The sequence below is a fragment of the Gambusia affinis genome, linkage group LG23 (genome assembly GCF_019740435.1).
Source record: "Gambusia affinis linkage group LG23, SWU_Gaff_1.0, whole genome shotgun sequence".
NCBI classification, from domain to species: Eukaryota; Metazoa; Chordata; class Actinopteri; order Cyprinodontiformes; family Poeciliidae; genus Gambusia; species Gambusia affinis.
In genome coordinates, this window is record NC_057890.1 from 4058161 (window position 1) to 4076761 (window position 18601).

An 18601-nucleotide genomic window follows, 5' to 3' on the forward strand; every position below is an offset into this window, starting at 1 on the left:
TTTGGCCTGAAGATCCTTGCAGCTGTAACTGCAGCAGAAGGTAGATCTACTGCGCTGCAAACCAAGTTTTTTTTTTTTATCAAGTTTCTAGTGCAAATATCACACTTGCAATAAGACTAAACTAACTTTTCAACTTGTTTTAAGTCAATCATTTCTTAATACTGATTTTTTAAACAGCAGTAGTTCAACTGAGATTTTTTTTCTCTCATAAAACATTTTTCCCAGGTCATAAGTGAAAAAAATTCTGGCAGTGGAAATATTTTTGTAAATGAAATATCAGTGATTATTGACTCAAAACAAGCTCTTTTATCTTGCTGAAAAGTTACTTGCAAGTTAATCTTGTTTCACTTAAGGTGTGCTGAGAAGTTTGCACTAGAAACTAGACAACACTTGGTCCAATTTAGTGTTATTGATTTTTTTTTCAGGGTGTGAATAAAACTGTACGCCACTGTATCAGATTTTATTTATAAAAGAAAACTGGAAATATACTCTTTTAAACCTAAATGTATACTACATTCTGACAAAATGAGAAAAAGTTTAAAGGGTTGGAAAACCTTTACAAGCCATTGCAGAGTATCAACCAAAGTACAGTGGTAAAAACAAAATACAATAATTACAGGTGGGAAAATTTACATTTCCATATTACTTTCATTGCCAAAATAAAAAAATCAAATAATAATAATCGTATGTTCGTAACCTGATATTGACTGAAGGGCTGCAGAGCGTCACCTATGCTACCTGCCTCTAGAGATCAGCGATTACACACACAACCCAAGCAGTGAGGATTCCTGGTAGGATCTTAACCAACACAATTCTTCAACATAACAGTCGACTCACCATTTGCGACTGGCTCCTGGGGCTACCATTGATGTCCTCCACCTTCTCGTTCGCTGCGTGAGAAACAGAACGAAGACGTGAGAGTCCATCCTGAGGCGCAACATTCTAACGGTCTAGAGCGAGTGTGGAGGTGAGCGAGTGTGGAGCAACGTCTGGGAGGAGAGGAAGCCTAATTCTTCAGCTGCTGTGCAGAGTTACTGACAGGCCTGCTTGGCCTCATTGTCTGGTTGGGGTGAGCAGGGGAGGGTAAAGTTTCAATCCAAGCAGAGCGAGGGAGAGAAAGAAGTGAGAGAATGTGAGAGACAGACGGCATGGGAAAGAAAAGCTTTGTGAATGATAGACAGGAAAATATGCTTGTGGCTCTGAGAAACAAAATAGGAAGTCCAAAGAACAAAAAGAAAATAAATAAATGTTTTCAAAGGTGAGGGTGACGCAAGGGAAAAAAAAAATTAGAGCAAAGAAGAATTAAAAAAAGCAAAAAAAAAACAATGAGTGGGAGAAACTGTTCTAAACGATGCTGAGAAAAAGATTATGTAAGAGCCACGGCAGTGAGGACGCAGCCTAGTTACACATTATTTCTCACTGTGAGGACTTTCGCAGCTCATTCAGACTAACAAACAGCAAGTTTGTGCGACTGCCTGCGATGCGGCCACAGGCACACTCCATTCATGACAAAGTTGATTCATTTAACCGAAACCACCTGTAAGGCTGCGGTTCACATTTGCCAAACACAGACCCCCGTTAGTAAAATTTATACTGTTGTAAAGCATCACGCCTCTTCATCCAATTGTGATGCCTCACACATTGCCTCAACAGAGCTTTTCTTTGAGCAAAACATTGGAGTGAGCTACTTGGAAGGCAAGAGCTAAACCCCAGCGTTACAATATGGCTCTAGAGGCAACGGACGAGAAAACATCAACAGGAATGGAGCTGGAAATGTGTGTGAGACAGAACAATGTCAGCCAGATCTAGTGGTATTCACCTTCAGCACACAGTTTGGGCTCTAGAGACTCTCTTACTTTGGAGTATCCCTGGAAGAGAAGTGTGAGGCAGGTGTGGGAATCCTCAGAAAAAAAGGGATTGCATCATTGCAGCTTTCAGTTGCAAGAGAGAAAGATCCGAGTGTTGTTATGCACTGAACATTAGCTCAGGTTACATGGCCTTGTTGAAGTCTAAGGATGCTGTCCTGCAATGACAATCCGCCAGTCCCAAGCAGTCCTCCAGGAGCCACCTAGTGAGGTGTATCTTGGGAAAACTGTATTTTTGATTTGGATCCAACCACTTCTAAGTGGTACACCATACACGCAATGTCCATGATGTTCATCAAGTTTGCCTATGAGGCCACTTGGTACCAGGCCAAGGGTAGGTATATCCAGGCCTTAAGTGTCCTGCAACTTTTAAATGTGTTCCTGCTTCAACCCATCTGAGTCAATTAACAAGGTCATTAGCAGGACTCTGGAGAACTTAACTATTATATACTTAACTGGATTGAATTGTGTTGGACCATGGACACATCTAAAAGTTGCAGGACTCCAGCCCTCAAGGACTGGAGCTGCTCACCCCTGTACCAGGCAATCTTAGGCCAAGGATCAATGTTGGACTTGTTTTGTGAGACCTGAGGTATTGTGTCTTTAACAATCAGGTAAACCTGGTAGCTTATCAGCACCTGGTGGAGACATGTGCATGAACTAAGACTGTTTCCCAGAAAACCAGGACATTGAATTTGCAAGTCGGAAATCCCATGTTCCAGCATAGGTCACATTCAGGGCCTCTTTTGCATCTGTGGCCCGCAAATTCTTCACTCCTGTCACGGAAGCAAGGCACCAGCAGGGATAGAAGTTGTCACACTGAAAAATAAGATCCTTACGGCTTGGTTACCACTAGGGACTCCTGATAGGTATGACACTATGAAAAGTCTGTACAACACAAACTTTTGCGTGTCTGCAACGCTTTTCATGTAACGCTAATTATCTTTTTGCAAGGAGGTTTCTATAACACACAACTGTGGAAGTCCTAGTCCCCTATAATGTGAGATGAAGCGATGAAAAAGCTGTGACGGGGTTTCACTGAGACAAATGACTGAAACAAGATTACAGCTCTGTAACTGTAATCTCTTTAACCAGTCTTTTCCAGAGGTAATCCTGTTACAGTGAGACATTGTGGGGTGAGTACTGGTAAGTTGTTCCGGAGGAAGGAATAAAAAGCCTTTGCGATAGATAAAGTTAAACAAAAACTTGGGGACCTAGAAAGAAACTGATATAGTAAGCAAGAAAAAAAAAAAAAAGATAATAAAAAACTGCCAGAGAAAGTAAAGGGACAAAAAGAGAAGCAGAAGCAGGAGGATGAGCAGAGGCTCGGAGCTACAATGGAGAACATATGCATTAATTGAAGGGGTGTCAGAGCCATAGATCTCTGCTGCTGCAGCTCCTCCAGCACCCAAAACAAAGGACAACTGCTGTGTTTTGGCCCCGATATCAGACTGTTCCACCAGCCAACTACAACAAGAGACCGAACTCAGTGTGCGCATGTGTGTGTGTGAAACAGAGATTGGGTGGTCGCTCTATCCACCATAGAGAATTAAACTATAGTGTCTTCAAAGTATGTCCTCATTTCAATTAGTAGTATTTATCTGTTAAATGACACATTTTACACGGTCGCCTACCTATGATCTGGATGATCTGCGCCAGCAAGACTCCATCGGTGACGTCCTGGCTCAGGTCTTTGATGAGGCGTGGACAGCCAGACTTGGCCAAGTAGTGGTTGGCCCAGTCTGTGTATATCTGCAACAACAGGACAAAACATACTGTCAGTATATTTGGGGCTGTCAAGCACTCACTACAGGGCTGACGATGTTCTGAGAAAGGTTTGGACAGAAGTTAGACCAGAGAAGGCGCCTAAATCCTTGGGAGCGATCCCAGTAAATCCTACGAGATAAATATCAGAAGAGGTCAGAAGTTTGCATACGCTGACAATCGGCTTTATGCCATAAGATTCTGGGGCTTTTTATTAAGTAGTTGGAAGTGAATTTGATGCTCGTTTTTGAGGTGGCATGATGAGACAATTGAGTTAAAAAAAAAAAAGAATTGGGTTTGAGTTTTCTCTGAGACTCACAATGTCAAAAACGTGCAAAAGTATACATACACCCCCACTAATGTTTTGGGTGAATGTCCACACTTTTCACAACAGGCTGTATTAAACGTGGAACGGCAAAGATCTCGTGTCTGTTCAAAACTAATAGACCGTGCCTAAAAGAAAGGTTTGTACAATAAAGCTAGCATGTTCTATCATTTCTTTCAAAGGACAACTATCCATCCTAAATCATGAGACAAGCTCACCAATGGCTCCAAAAACCCGGATTCCTCTGCACCTCACATTTCACTAACAATAGGGGCGTATTGAATATTAAATTAATTTAAAAATGTGCATCTCTTTTCAAAAACCATTACCAATTCAATTTTGTATTGTAGACCACCCTGCATCAAAATGGCTCAAATGCGTCATTAAAAGCCCAAAACTAATATGGAATTCATGCCCATTCATGACTGAATGTAAACCTCTCAATAAGTGCTTGTCGCGAATAAAAGTAAAAAACAAATGTCTGGTTTGAGCATAAATAATTTTAACCCGCCACAAAGCTCAGAATAAATAAAGGAAAATGTCAAGAGAGGAGAAATGCACGCTTCTGGATTTATTCCTCAAGCCTCTATTATCCTCAGAGATATCAATAAACAACATTTTATCCGTGCTGTCTGCACCAACAGCGTCCTGCTCTCTCCATCCGTCTCTCAGGTATTCTGGTAGATGCCGTGCCAGACAGTGCTGTCCAAACAGGGTCCTGCACTTCCTCACAACTCAAACACAAATATTTGATCAACCTTTGATTCTCCAGACTGCACCGAGATCTGCGCTGGTTCTGATCTTTATCGTAGGGATGGGTACAGGATTTCATTAGACCCTCAGATGTTATATACATGTGAACAGGACAACCTGCGTGGACTGCAAATATACAGCACACTTTTCCGACATTCACATTTGTCGGTGTAGATGTCAAAAAGGCTGAAATAAAATGTTTTATTGCAGCAGAATATTCCTGCACACAAAAAATGTTAACTTTAACTTTGTGTAGTTATTTATGGGAGGGAGGAAATATGATTTAAGCTTCTTAAATTTATATTATATATTTTTTTAAGTTCTGAGGCTCTTATAAACTCAGTTAATTTATTACGTTTAACCTGGTTCAAAGGGTAAATTGTGATCAAAATCACATTGGCCTCCAACAGCTTGACCAAATAAAAGTCAGCTGTACGCAAAAGTTTAAGAAGAGTTCTTTTTAGTGTCCAAAAACTATTAACCGCTTTATCCAATTTAGACTCTTCGCCATAACAACTCCAAATAAAGCAAATTTTGCCCAATGTGCAATGAGATCATGAAAATCTCTACACTCTAAAAAAAAGAATAATGTCTTTCCACTGAAGGCTTAAACTGCCATGTCTAGATGAATTCATGTGTAATTTTTATTTGTTTAGTTACACTAAGTTTGTTTCACAACTGAAACGAAGACTTCAACTATCAAGCAATCTTCTGCATGGCTCTACTAGGTTCTTCTCGACTCCACGTGGTTCAGGTCATTCTCCATTATTACTGAGAACCGGCTTTGTGTTGTTGGGGTCGTCATGGCAGGTCAGTCCTAGAGTCCAGAAAGTAATGTGACGTGATTTCTATGTGATACAAACACAACAAACACACAAACTGCTGCCCCTGGTCGTTAGACCACAGTGTCATTTTCGCTGTTGCCAGTCAAGCTGCACCGAGCAGATACTAATATAAAAGTGCTAATTGTTTGTTACAGCTTTTTAAAGTCACCATTCATAAAAAGCTGACATTATTTCTCCTCCTACGGTTCAATAGTTTCAATTCCATTTATTTCGATGCCAAAGGAAGTGTCTGAGTGACCACAGTTTTCTCCAGGTGTTTTGGAGGTTAGAGTCGGTTTTAGCTTCCCTTAACTTTTGCTAGGCAGATCACATCAGTCAGCTTTTTAGAAACTTATTTGACAAAAGAAAGTCAGCTATTTTGACTTTGCAGAGTATATTTCTTTAGGTAAAAAGGTATTCAAGCTAAGCTTTGCAACAGGCTACCAAAAGGCTCTGAATTGTGCCAACAAACATGCTAACTATTGTTGATTGAAAACAGGGCAGTTAGCACTGCTAGCTAGTTAGCTAAACCTAAACTTCCACAAGTAAATCCCACAGAGGAGGATGGTCAATAGGAAGTATCAGCCTTAATGATCAACGTATCCTTCTAGTTCATGTGGCTATGCTATTTTTTCTGAAACAACATTGTATTTCCTTCTCCACATCCTTAATTATGTGTCTGAAAAATATACTTTACAAGAAATCAGAGGATAAATGTCTTATACCGCACGCCTGAGAAGTGAGGGCTTTTTTCTGCTACAGCATCCCAAATGGTTGAGATTCCCAGAGAAACTGCCACATAAAACCTAACCACTTCTCATGATGAAATAATCTTTCCCCCCATAATAAACCACACACACTGCTCTCAATTAAAAACACTTCTATCCCGCTCTTTTCTGTTTTCTTGGAAGCAGGAAGTTGGCTCATTTAAAGCTGCCCTTCTGCAGGATTTTTAATCTGATGTGGTTTGGTTCAGGGAATTTCTTTACGATAAGTAGTAAAGTGTAGGCGTGAAAAAAAAAAAAAAAAAAAAAAAAAGAATTAACAGGTGGGAGTCACATTTCAACTTAGAGGAAGGGAAATAAACAGCAAGAGATTTATAGAGAAATACAGAGATAAGGGATTATTAGGCCAGAGATCAGAATCTGACAATTTTCTCCTCAGCAATCTGATCAATTTATAAAATAAATCAAATTATTTTTACATTTTTGTTATTTAGTAAAAATCTGAAAAATAATAGAAAAATACGCTAAAATGGATAATTTAGAATAATTAATAACACTTTGTTTTTCTGTTAGATTAATTAATCATTTCTAACCTCTATCAAGAAAGCTGCAAAACTTTGTGTCTAATGTTCATATTTTGCAACACTGTCAATTAAAATGAAAATACATACGTTTGCTGAAGCTGTAGGTCCTGAAAGTTGGAATCAGCCAAAATGGATTCAAAACTAAGCAACCATCAATGAAAGACTGCCAGGCGCATCTCTAATACAGACACAAAAAAGTAGCAACAGAGAATAAAAAATTGAAAACTTTATGTTCTGATCAGCCTGAACCAGCGACTGGCAGTTTGGAAGCTGAAAAATAAAATCTTTTTCTGATCTTTGAACACACCAAACTGAATCCTTCCATTCAGAAACACTTTTCTGTGTGGAAGCTCTAACAGAGTGAGGTGACATAAACAACAGAAAAAGCCCTTCATTACAGTGACTGCTCTCCCACACAGTGTGACATCACCTCTGCTTCTGAGGCAAATATGTAATGACTGGTAATGAAGATGAATGTGCTTCTTCGGTCTTCTAATCTTACAGTTCTAAACAGAATTGGAACTGGCTGAAATTGATATTAAGAGGAAACAGGCAAAATTGTAATTTAGGTTAAAAAAAATGTTTGGATCAGATCAAACACCTCGGTGTAAAGAACTAGAAAAACAATCCTAACAAGTTTGTTTGTAGCAAACTTGGCAGCAAATTTTATTACATTTTGTCAGCTCCTTGTTTTCTTCTGTAAAGCAGAAAAGAGAACAGTAGTGCTTAGTGAGAGCCTGTATATAGTAGCTAGTTTGTGACTGCTCCCTCAGTAATGCTGAGCAATGCCTCGTAGACTCATTGACCTTAGTGGAACAGTTCATACACTACTTTATTTGCTTTTCTTAAATCTGCACGACAGAACATTTCACCTAAACATAAAGAAACACAGACGTGTTTCTGTGAAAACACTGAAAAGGGGCTAAAAGAGCAGTTTGTCAGACGGCAGAAAACACAGATTCAGCAACTTTTCCAAATCTACAGAATGTCGTGGCATTTTCTCACTCCGCTCGACAAGCAAAAAAGCAGAAACTAAACTTCTGTTGCATGCATTTCCACAGTGTAAAGCATGCAGAAGCTTCCTTGTCAGCCGTGAGCCGAGACCTTTAGAACCCGTCACCTCCTACTGTCCCCCCATACCGGCTCACTGAGCCACTCACGTCATGGCCCCTCTGCACTCATTAACCTATCCTGTCAGGATCCCGATCGCTTTGGGAAGCAGAAGCTGGCGCTGTGACTCAGGCGGAACATCAGCAGCAGCAGCAGCAGCAGCTTCATAGATGCTGACTGGGAGAACTGACATCATATACAAACACACTCCACACAAAAGCACAATCTGCAAAAGCATCCCCCACAGCTGCTCTGACACAAGTAAAAATTCTCACTCTCCCTCCCCTTGGCCAGTCTTTCCTCGTTTCTTTCTTTCCTTCTTTCGGCAGCCAGAATCAATCAGCAGAAGTCCAGTGTCTCTCCCCGCTGGTGTTTTTCTCCCTGATGCAGCATGGAGTACCTCTCTTCTTTGACTCTACCTGCTCTGCAGACGCGTGCCCCTCAGCGCTAGGGATCCCAAACGCTGGCAAGCAGCCGCTTCTTGCCCCGTAGCAAATAAACTGCATCCAACCGTCCTGATCACAATGCAGTGACTACAGCTACGCAGGTATTATTGGCAGAGATCTGTAGTGGCACTGCTTGGCCTCTGGAGGGAGCCAGGTAAAAGGAGGAACAAACCGCTGGAGTAAGAAGAGAAGAGACTGGAAAAAGAGATGAAGTCACTTCAGCCAGCTGGACTTATTAATGCGCGTCTGCTGAATGATTGTTAATGCATGGGCTCTTTAATCAGGGCAGCCTTCCAGTGCGAGCTGATACATTAGGAGTTAAACTCTGTTTCAGGAGTTGGAGCATAAATATGATGGCTGAGATGACATTTAGCTGTTTAGCACCGTTTGAAAGAGGACGGGTCTTCTGCGGCCGAGCTGGCTCGAAATCGTCCGCTTGGCAACGGGGTTGCTTCCACATGGGTACTAAATGTAATTAAAGACAACGTGGAGCTGCATTAACCAAATGAGCGATGAGCCAAGTGAATCAATAGGACCGCAATGTGATGGAGCTTCCTCTGCAAAGTCTTCCACTTTGCAAAAGCGGAACTAATTGAAGGATGGGAAGAGCCGGCCCAGATCCGACGGCTCGGTCACTGTCAGCACAGTTTATGGAGGGCGGGGTCAAACAAGGTAGCCACAGAAGTTCATCTGACAGATGGAATCCATCTGTGACAGTTTGAGTGTGTGAAGATTTCAGCTGCAGACTGGGCAGGGTAATATATCTACAGTATATGGCTCCAAAAGGGATGAAAAGAAATTTGCTTCTTACATGTTTCCACAAATCTAACTCTTTTCGGAGTAAAGAGTTCCAGAGGGATCCTCAGAGGTTCCCAGGTCCTCCGGTTCGTTTTGGGTCTCCCCCAGGATGCCAACCCCGTGGGACATGTCAAGAAACCTTCAATACGAAGGTATCTAGGCAACCTCTTTACCAGTTCTCTGAACTGCCTGCTTAGAAACAATTTTTAGATGACAGAGTAGCAACTCTACTTTCATGATAGAGCTTCTTATTCCATCTCTAAAGCTGATTGTAGTCCACTCTCGGACAAAGTTCTTGAAAGCAGCCTGTATCCAGGATTTGGGGTATAATCCATATATAAGGCAAGTCTTGATTCTTGAAAATCCAATGTTTTCTTTAATAGTCGTTCATTTTACCAATTAAATGTGACAGCAAAAAAACTTCTGTGAACAGCTTACAACCTCAAAGCGACCCGCATGCACAGAAGAAGAATCACTAGGATGAGGTGGTTTTTCAGCTGTTTACATTGACTTATTAAACAAAAGTGCAACGGAAACACTTTTTTCGCATCACACAAGATGCACGATCAACATAGCATAAATGGGATTTCTGTTTTGTTTTTTTGTTTTTTCCCACATGGTCATAAGACAATGTGGAAATTTGTGAAAAAAGTTTAAGTTAATCAAACAAGGATGCAACTAAAATGGTTTAGAGGGGGTTCCTAACTTTTGGTGTTTTATGATGTACAAACAGAGATGCAGTTGCCACATGACGAGATCAGATTTAAACACAAATATGTTTAATTCCAGTGCTAACATTCTCCAGAGCTATCTAAGTACACTGGAATCCAAAGGTCACATATGGCATAAGCAGGGAGATGTTCTTTGTTGTTGGGCCAGCTGTCAATCACAGCCTGACCTGGAGAGTTCGCTAAACACATCTGGGACTGAAGGAATGAAACACTTATATTTATAGGACCAATAGAAGAATTTCATGCACTTTTGAGAAATCGCTGACTAAATTAAAGTGAAGACAAAACCTTTCAAGGCAGCAAAGAGTGGGAATAGTTGCTTTTATATGAACAGAATCAAAGATGCAGCTCCAGAAAACACGACTTGACTGAGCTGAGACAGATGGAACATTTCCTCAGGCCCTACTGAATGTCAGCGAACCTTTTGCATGGAAAAGCGATTTGCCATGCATGTCTGTTTTGAGATCCTACTGCATATTTAAGCAAAAGCTTTCACTTAAGCCACTTATACATTCATTGCGCTTGCACAATGCCAGAATTTGGACAGCCATTATGTTTCACTATAACCACAAGAGCAGCTGATGCCGAAGCAAAGACAAATCTGTCCTGTTCTGTCAGGGCTGCTGCCGACCAAATGACTACAGTCAAGCGATAATGGAGGGTGGCGGACATGCTGCTAAAAGCTGATGTATTGCTTTCTCATACCATGATCTGCCAAGATGCTCTGTCAACAAAAGGACATAACTGCATGGCTGTGAGAAGTTTAAGCACACAGTCTATGTTGGATGTGTTTCACTGCGTCTCTCAACACTGATCTTCTGGGGCGCAGTAGGAACAGAAGGCCAAAGAGCGTAGAGGTGGAGAAAGCTGGTTACGAAAAAAAAAGAATTACATTGAGAGGACATAAACAGCTTGAAGACAGATGAGCACAAGCACGATTTAGAAGCAGAGCAGAAAAGCAGACAGGAATATTGATAGGGAATCTGTCAGTGAGTAAGACGTACAAATCCCCAACAACCTGTTGAGTAACTTGCACAGTAGCAATTTAAGGTTTTGCCACTGTGCCTCATAGGCTCTCAATGACAAAAAGAAAAGGGCGGTTTGAAAGAAGAAAAGATGATAAGTTTGAGAGGAAATTGTGGATAAAACAGGAAAGATCATGCAACGAGTTTGGCAGTATTTCAGATATTTAAATGAAGAAACTAATCAATTATTTATATCGACTGATATGAAACCCTTATGACACGTTTTTTAGCCATATTGTCCAGCCTTCGATAATTAGTGTTACTTCGGCTATCAGCAGTCATAATGCCTGATCAATGCTGAAGTTTCAGGGGGATGGGGATTATATCTGTTATTGACAAAAACAACATGCCATTTTACCATGGTAACGCAGTGCATCTGGCTTTGAGCCTGTTATTCAGAAACAGCAACCATAAGCTGCATGTCTGCTTCCCCTCTCTGTCTGAGTGCTTCATAAACCCCTTCATCCTTAAGCAAAAAGAGCAAAAGGAGACTGCTTATCATCCCCAATCCAATTTGGCTCTGACCAGCAGAGAGGACAGCATGCAGCCCTGGCCAGCTGTTATGACCAGGCAGCAGGTATTCCACAGACGTTACACATAAAGGGAAGCATGCAGAGAGGCCGTTGTTAATTACCTGTTCGGCTGCTCGCTCACAAGACGAGCTGCTTAGATCCCCAGCCGACCTCACTCTGCCGGTTTACAGCCATAATTGATGGGTTCGTGTCGGATGTTCTTGTTCGGAGGCCCCAACGAGCATGTGGAGGCTTCCGGCTGACACCCGTCTATTCCGGGACGCCACTGGGGCCCTCTTTCAGACCTCTTTAATCTCCTCCCACTCAAACGCACGCAGATAAATCACAAGAGGCAAACAAGTTACATTGTCATTTTGCATCTCAGGCTGCGGTGTGTCAGTCTACGAGCTTAAGTGCGGCCATGGATGCCTGTAAACAGAAAACGACCTGGGCGTCACATCCGTCAAGTGGCTTCCACCTCCGGGAGGGTCGGAGTCCTGCTCCGAACGGATTCCGACAAAAACTAAATCATCCGGGCATGATGCTCGCCTGCGTGACTCACTGCTGGTCTGCTCAGATTAGTCACACTTCCTCACAGCATCTGACTGGATTACTGTCCATTAGATCAAGATGACTAAGATTAAAAGAGCTGGGTCGAAAACACCAAAAGAGATTCAATGGGATCTGACCAAGAAGAGGTTTGACCTATGAAAAATCTTGTATTTGTTTTGAATAAAGGCAGTAAAAAGCTATTTCTATACGCTTGGTATCAGGACTGTACAGATGGATTGCCTGAAAGGCTGTAGGAGAAGCTCTTTGCCACCGGGCCATAGAAGCGCTCCAACTGCTAAAATCTGAGCCAGGTATTAGTCGCCCTGAACAGAACGAGTTCTCTTCAGTATGGAGCCCATTTACTAGTCCATTTGTATGCAGCACAGAACACGTGTCTGTTTGGTTTCTGTCCTGACAGCCATCTGTTTGTTAAGAAACTAATGACTGTAGATCACAGGATTAATGGCTTTGTGATTGGGGGACGGTCAGGCTGCCAGGAGCAGCGGCCGGTTTTTATTAGCTGGCCTTTCGGAGGACGTGGCCGAGGCACAGCCGCTCCGCTTGGACCGCTAGCATAAAACCATTCTGACTGCAAAACAAATGAATGTTTGATGGGCTGAGAATATGAGCAAACAGCAACAAAATGTGTCTACTGACCTGTTTGATATTGGGTAAAAACCTGAAGTTTTTAACATGGCACATAGAAACTGAGGAAACAAAGTTTTTTTGTATTTTTGACTGGGCTCTTCTAATACAAATATTCTTCAATCTAATTCTCTTAAACCTCTTAACAGTTCAGCTGGAAGGTGAACTCCATCCATCTTCCTATCAACTCTGACCAATTTCCCAGTTTCTCCTGAAGAAAGTGACCCGACTGATTCTACCATTAACATGGAAATTTGCTTCCAGGCCACAAAGTCCAATCAAGTCTCATTTGATCAGACCACCTTATTCCTCTTGTTTGCTGTATCCCCTTCATTCGAAACGTTGAGGGCTATGAATGGGTTAGTTCTTACAAATCTTCCACAAAGATCAGATTTGTAGAATGTGAGTCTAAAAAGGTTTTCTCCCCCTACTGAGCTGTTATCTCTGCTTCTCCACAGTTAAGTTGGCTGTAACTCTCAATGCCTGTCAGTTGAGCTTGACAGCGATATGTTGCTATCCTCTTTCCATTTCTGATGGCTTGAGTAGAACTCTGTAAGATGTTTCAAGCTTGGGATATTGTTCTATAGCCTTCCCCTGCTTCAGAGGTCACCGAATGGGGTTAAGGAGGATATTTATGGCTACACTATTAACAATGTTTTTATGTAAAGGAGACTTAAATGCATACTAATGCCACATTTTGCAGAATTCTATCTACAAAAAAATGTTCAAAACCATTTACCTGCTTTTTAATTATGCCATGACCTTATATTGGTCTATCATACAAACACCACAAGCTGCAATAAAATTTGGGGCTCTGAGGTGACAAAATACAATAAATATTATGGGATTGTTTTAAGACATTTATGTGGTGGCAAGGTTTTCTTCAGCAAAGTAAGACAAATCTTTTTTTCTGATGTTTGACCATCAAGAATCATCAAAATGTATTAAACTTTTAAATAGTAAAGAAAAGGGGTTTTGATAAACTAATATTGCTCTTCAATAAAACAGCCAAACCTATTAAAGATTCATCTTCCAATAATATCACTTCAGCCACCACTTTCAGAGGTCCTCCAGCAGAGGGCTCCAAAACACCAACCAACATCCAGGAGGCGAGTCGACACTTTCCGTCTTCTGTGGTGTTGCTGGATGCTGAAAAGCAGCTGAGGGTCGCACGACTGAACTTAATGAGTCACTCAAGAGTCATCTGTGAATTATGGTTTGAGAGCGAAAACCAGAACTGCCCGCCACTTTAAAAGCCTACTGGCTTTGGCTCTTTGGTTAGTAATGAGGCATATTTCCCAGAGTTCACAGCAGCCAGAGCATATAAACCAGATTTCCCATCCAGAACTTAAAGGGAACATATCAATGAAATCCAAATGAATATCTAGGGTGTGCATTTATAGGATGTCAAATAAAGGTTTTTACAGCATCAATCCTACATGATGCTGCCACACTCTGATATTAGATTAGATATAATATCTATTTTAAGTACTAGTGAGAAGGAGTAAACAGTACAGCACCAAATCAAACAGAACTGCTGTACCTGAACTAATTTAACATCACTATCAGTTTAGCCTCTGGGGGCTATGATTCAGTTTGAGACATATAATGAACAGGTTGTGGCCAATGAGGCGAGCACGGAATTTAAATTGCCATACAGCGCAGTCAATCCATTTTTAACCGTCTTAATCACGTCTTGCTAAGTAAGTGGATCAACGTTTTCCTGGAGGTTCGTTTTCTCTCATGCCCCGGTGAGTTACGACTGGCATGTGAGCACTGACAGCGAAACATAGAGAGAGGTTTGTCGTGGCAGTTCTAACCCAACATGTGGCATTTATTTCAAGCGAGTTAGGAGATGAGGAAAAGCGTATAATTAAATTTAAGGGTGACACCACAGTAGTTGGACTCATTCAGAGGAATGATGACTCAGTGCAAAAGGAGGAAGTCAAACAGCTAGAGGGCCTCTGCAGAGACAACAACATGGTGCGCAACAGGAACAAAAAAAACCGAAGGGTATGATTATTGACTTTAAACCCCTTAGCATCAGAAACGATGTTGAATATTTTAGTTGCAATACAGCCAACAGAAATGAGAGCTAAAAAGGCAATTGAAGTGTCCCTACTCTGTTTTTTTGCTGCTGCAGGAACAGGAGTATAAACGTTGTTAGAGATTCTTCACACCCTCTCCGTGAATATCTTGACCTGCTGCCATCAAATATCATTTCAGCATCAAATTCAGAACTGTCAATCTGCTACACAGCTTTCTGACACAAACATTCCACTCTGATTGCACTTGTTGCATTTGTTGAGAGCTCTTTGGTATACTGTGAAATCTGACAGTGATTCGGTAGATTTGGATAATTTAAATGATTGGCTGGTAGAATTTAGTGGTTGGTTGACAGAAACATTGGTTTGGTTGGTTGGTTAACTGGTATGAATGTTGTCTGATCAGTTGGTGGATCAAAGGGTCGATTTGAAGAATTAACTGACATAAATCAGGGCTTGGTTGGTTTGTTGACTTAAAAGGTGGTTTAGTTGGATGTTTTGTTTGACTGATACATAATATAATATAAAATAGCAGATGTCCCACTTAGGCCTCCATATGTAGAGCAGTTTGAGAAAATCAAATCCCACATTTGTACTTAACTACGAGTTTCTGGCTTGGAGAAATCTGATAGGGTTAGCAGGTGTCGGTGTGACATCAAATAAACTGGGGTGAGATTCTGATTGTGGGTTGAGAAAAAGAACAGCCTGATATCAATGGAAAACGACCTGCAGGTGAGGGAGCAAAAAAAAGATGTTGGTCATTAATTCACTTAATGGGGTAATCGAGTCATTAATCCCTCAGTGTGGTCAGCATGGCTCCACCACTTCACGCTGAACCCGAGCAATCCATGTTCAGCAACAACTTCAGTCATCAACCACTGAGCATTACAGCAAGAGAATTTACACATAATGACTCACTAATGGAGTCATTAGAAGGATCATTCACACGATACGTCACACTGTCCTGTGTGTTGTGTTGTTCAGGAGGTCATTTTGGAGTTTATTTTGGAGATTCAATCCACTCTATTGGGTTTCAGAGGAAACGGGCCCCACATAAGGTAAACCAGCAACATTCTCAAGTTCATTTTTGGGAATCCCAACTTGCTAATAGAACCGGAAGAAAATGTAGTCTGTTTGGGAAGGTCAGGTTTCAGCTGTGATATTCTCCCTTATGATCTGATGCTACCTCAGCTGTCTCCTCTCTATGAGGATGATTATGGGCTGAACTTACCCCACTAACTGTAGGCTCTCGTTCTTTTATTGCAACAGAGTCTGACGATAGACTTACAGATATATCAGATCTTTGGGTTTTTAGCTATTTTAGCACTTTTGACAGCTGCAGTTTGCACAGAGTCACAGAGTAAATATGTGGGATAAATCATAGATGTGGCCAGCTTGGCTAGTTGTATTCACCGGCTCTGAAATTTACTGTAAGGGAAGTGTTGATGTGTAAAACATCTGGGGCCAGCGCTCCATGACTGTGCCCTGAATCACAGGTGACTGCTGCTGAGTCACTGAGTAGTTTTCAGTCATCCCTGCTGGAAGGATCTTCGTCTTTCACCCGGTTCAAGGGTTGTTATTCCTGCTGAGTGTTTCATCACTGCCTTTTGTTTCGCTCCACTTTTCATGTCTTTATGCACTTATTAGGGGTTTTTATTAGAGGTTTATGTAACACAACCACCATCCTGTGAACCTGAAGAGGCTTTCAATTAAAACACTGAGCAATAATCTCTTTTCCAGAAAGTAAGTTATTCATTTTAAGACAAAAACAGGGCCCGTAGTTGCATTTGTAAGAATGTTTATTAGAAAATAACGTTGAATCGGTGTTCATGGACCATGTTGCAAAACTTCCCCTAGCTCCTTTCTTTACTCAGCTGCTTCAACCAGGGTCTGCGCTCCGTCAGGATTTCCTCCTTTTAATGTTTCTCAAAGAAACAACCTCCAATGCCGCCTCTGCCAAGTGGGAAATAGCCCTTTTCTTGACAGACACATGGAGACTGGACAAAGCCAGAGAACACACTTCCACCGGCGCTGAACTTAGGATTTCCTATCCGGTTTTGCTGACAGGTTTTATCCATTAATAGCTGGTGGTACAAAGCAAGAGAAGAGAGGTTCCATCCTTCGTGGCTTTCAGACACATTCTTCCAACTTTCCCAGTCACCACAAACAGCTAGGAAAACAGTCCAAACAAGGGAAGACTAAGTATTTTTGTGCATATTTCTGTATTTCTCACTTTATAAGACCTATTTTTCTAAGAATTACTACATTGTGACGGCCACCTACTCCTTATGAAGGAGAAATGCTCTTTTGAGGTCAGGGGTTAGGTTTAGGACAAAGATCTGTATTGAGTTAAGTTTAAGGTTAGGCACACAAAGGCAATGGTTAATTTTAGGGTAAGGCTATAGAAATACATGCAAAATGCTTAAATGGACATTTCTCACAGAGATAGAAAGTCATACTATACGTGTCTGTGTGTCTCTATGAAAGAAGGAAAAGAACAAGCTGTAAACAGCTCAAAATGTTTTGAAATTTAATGGGATTCATGTTCAAATATTCAAGTTATATCAGTAAAATGGAAAAACTTTAAATGAAGTTGTGATTGTTTTTTATTTATTTTCCTAGCCTGAAATCCTAAAATCGTACTTTGATCGTAAGATTTACCCAGCGGAAAGCAAGGGTCAACAATTTAATGCAATAACAGAAAGTAAGTGGTGGAGGTTAAACTGATATGAATGAATAACTTAGCTAAAATATTTAACCCATGTAACTGAATGAATGATTGGCTTTTCCAGGTCTAATTATTTGGAAATCAGCCATTAACTTTTAGTCATTTTCCATAGAGAAATCTATGTGTAAAGAATCGCAATTTCTTTAGCATGTGTCCTATTAGTTTGTCACTGTTGAGGATTTCTTAGCTTTTCCACAATGTCACCTGGTAATGGGAACAATGACTAACTTTAATGTGAATGTCACTTTAAAGAATACAATTTGAGCTTTTTAGAAAGCAAAAGCTATTCTTCTACTGTGCCAACACACATTGGACCAAAAGCAACACATTGAGAACCTTGAGTTAAAAACTGTGTCAGACTTCCTCGTTCACCAGGTTTTTGCTCTTTGCTCCTCGCAGCTTTAGCGGCGATATGTTGCAGTGCTTCCCGCGGGACATTTGGGCTCACTAGTCCCGGCGAAGCCGAGGCAAGCCCGGCCACTTTGTTCCCATGCAACTTCAAGTGCAGCCAGCTAAGCGTGTGAGATTTGACTTCATACCCTGGAAGAAAAAGAGCTGTCTGAACAGAGACTTGTCAAGATCAGTGAAGGGACGGAGGCGTGTTGGAGCTCTCCCCCCGTCGCGGCCCTCTCCTGTCGGGAGGGGAATTTATTTGAGATGATGTGCTGAAAGGTGTGAGGAAGGGATCATTTCTGAAGATCATATCTTGCTTGAAACCTTTCATCAAAGCGCATCTAAAAAAAAAAGCTGCTTTTAATGCGAGTGTTAACAGCACCCGTCCCCCGTCGCTGCTGTCCCGTTTAAGCTGGGCGCCTGTTAGCGTCTCTTTTCATTCAAGATTTTCCAACAGGGAGGAGAAGAGATCTGCAGACCTAGAGGCAAGAGACTCTGTGATCAAGTTACGCCAACCCAGCGCCTGACAACATTATTAATGTCCCAGTCTTAGCAGATTCAGAGTGACAGCGGTTGCAGTTCACTAACGGGGTTAAAGGCAGGGACAACAGGCCTCTAAAGCCCACGAGGGTGACGGACAGCTTCCCGATCGACCTTGCCGTCTCTCAGGAGCAGGGAGAGATGATGGGTGGAGTGCGTTGAGAATCTAAAAAAAGAAGTGGACAAGAAGGAAAACGGGTCGGGGAGGTGTTGTGGGGGGCGTTTCTGCTTTCTTA

General features: G+C 41.5%; 1 protein-coding gene across 18 annotated transcripts in view; it reads right to left on the bottom strand.

The window, feature by feature from the left end:
* Positions 1–18601, bottom strand: part of nav3 (neuron navigator 3) — a 279354-nt gene that overhangs the window by 117822 nt on the left and 142931 nt on the right. For 16 of the 18 annotated variants that reach the window (XM_044107981.1, XM_044107989.1, XM_044107991.1 and 13 more), the window contains 2 exons: positions 3500–3617; positions 838–890 (listed from right to left, as the gene is read on the bottom strand). In XM_044107981.1, coding sequence (XP_043963916.1) covers positions 838–890; positions 3500–3617 — 171 coding nt within the window. Of the gene's footprint in view, positions 1–837; positions 891–3499; positions 3618–8225; positions 8309–8369; positions 8461–18601 lie in introns of those variants that run through there. The other 2 variants (XM_044107980.1, XM_044107984.1) reach the window with 2 other exon arrangements.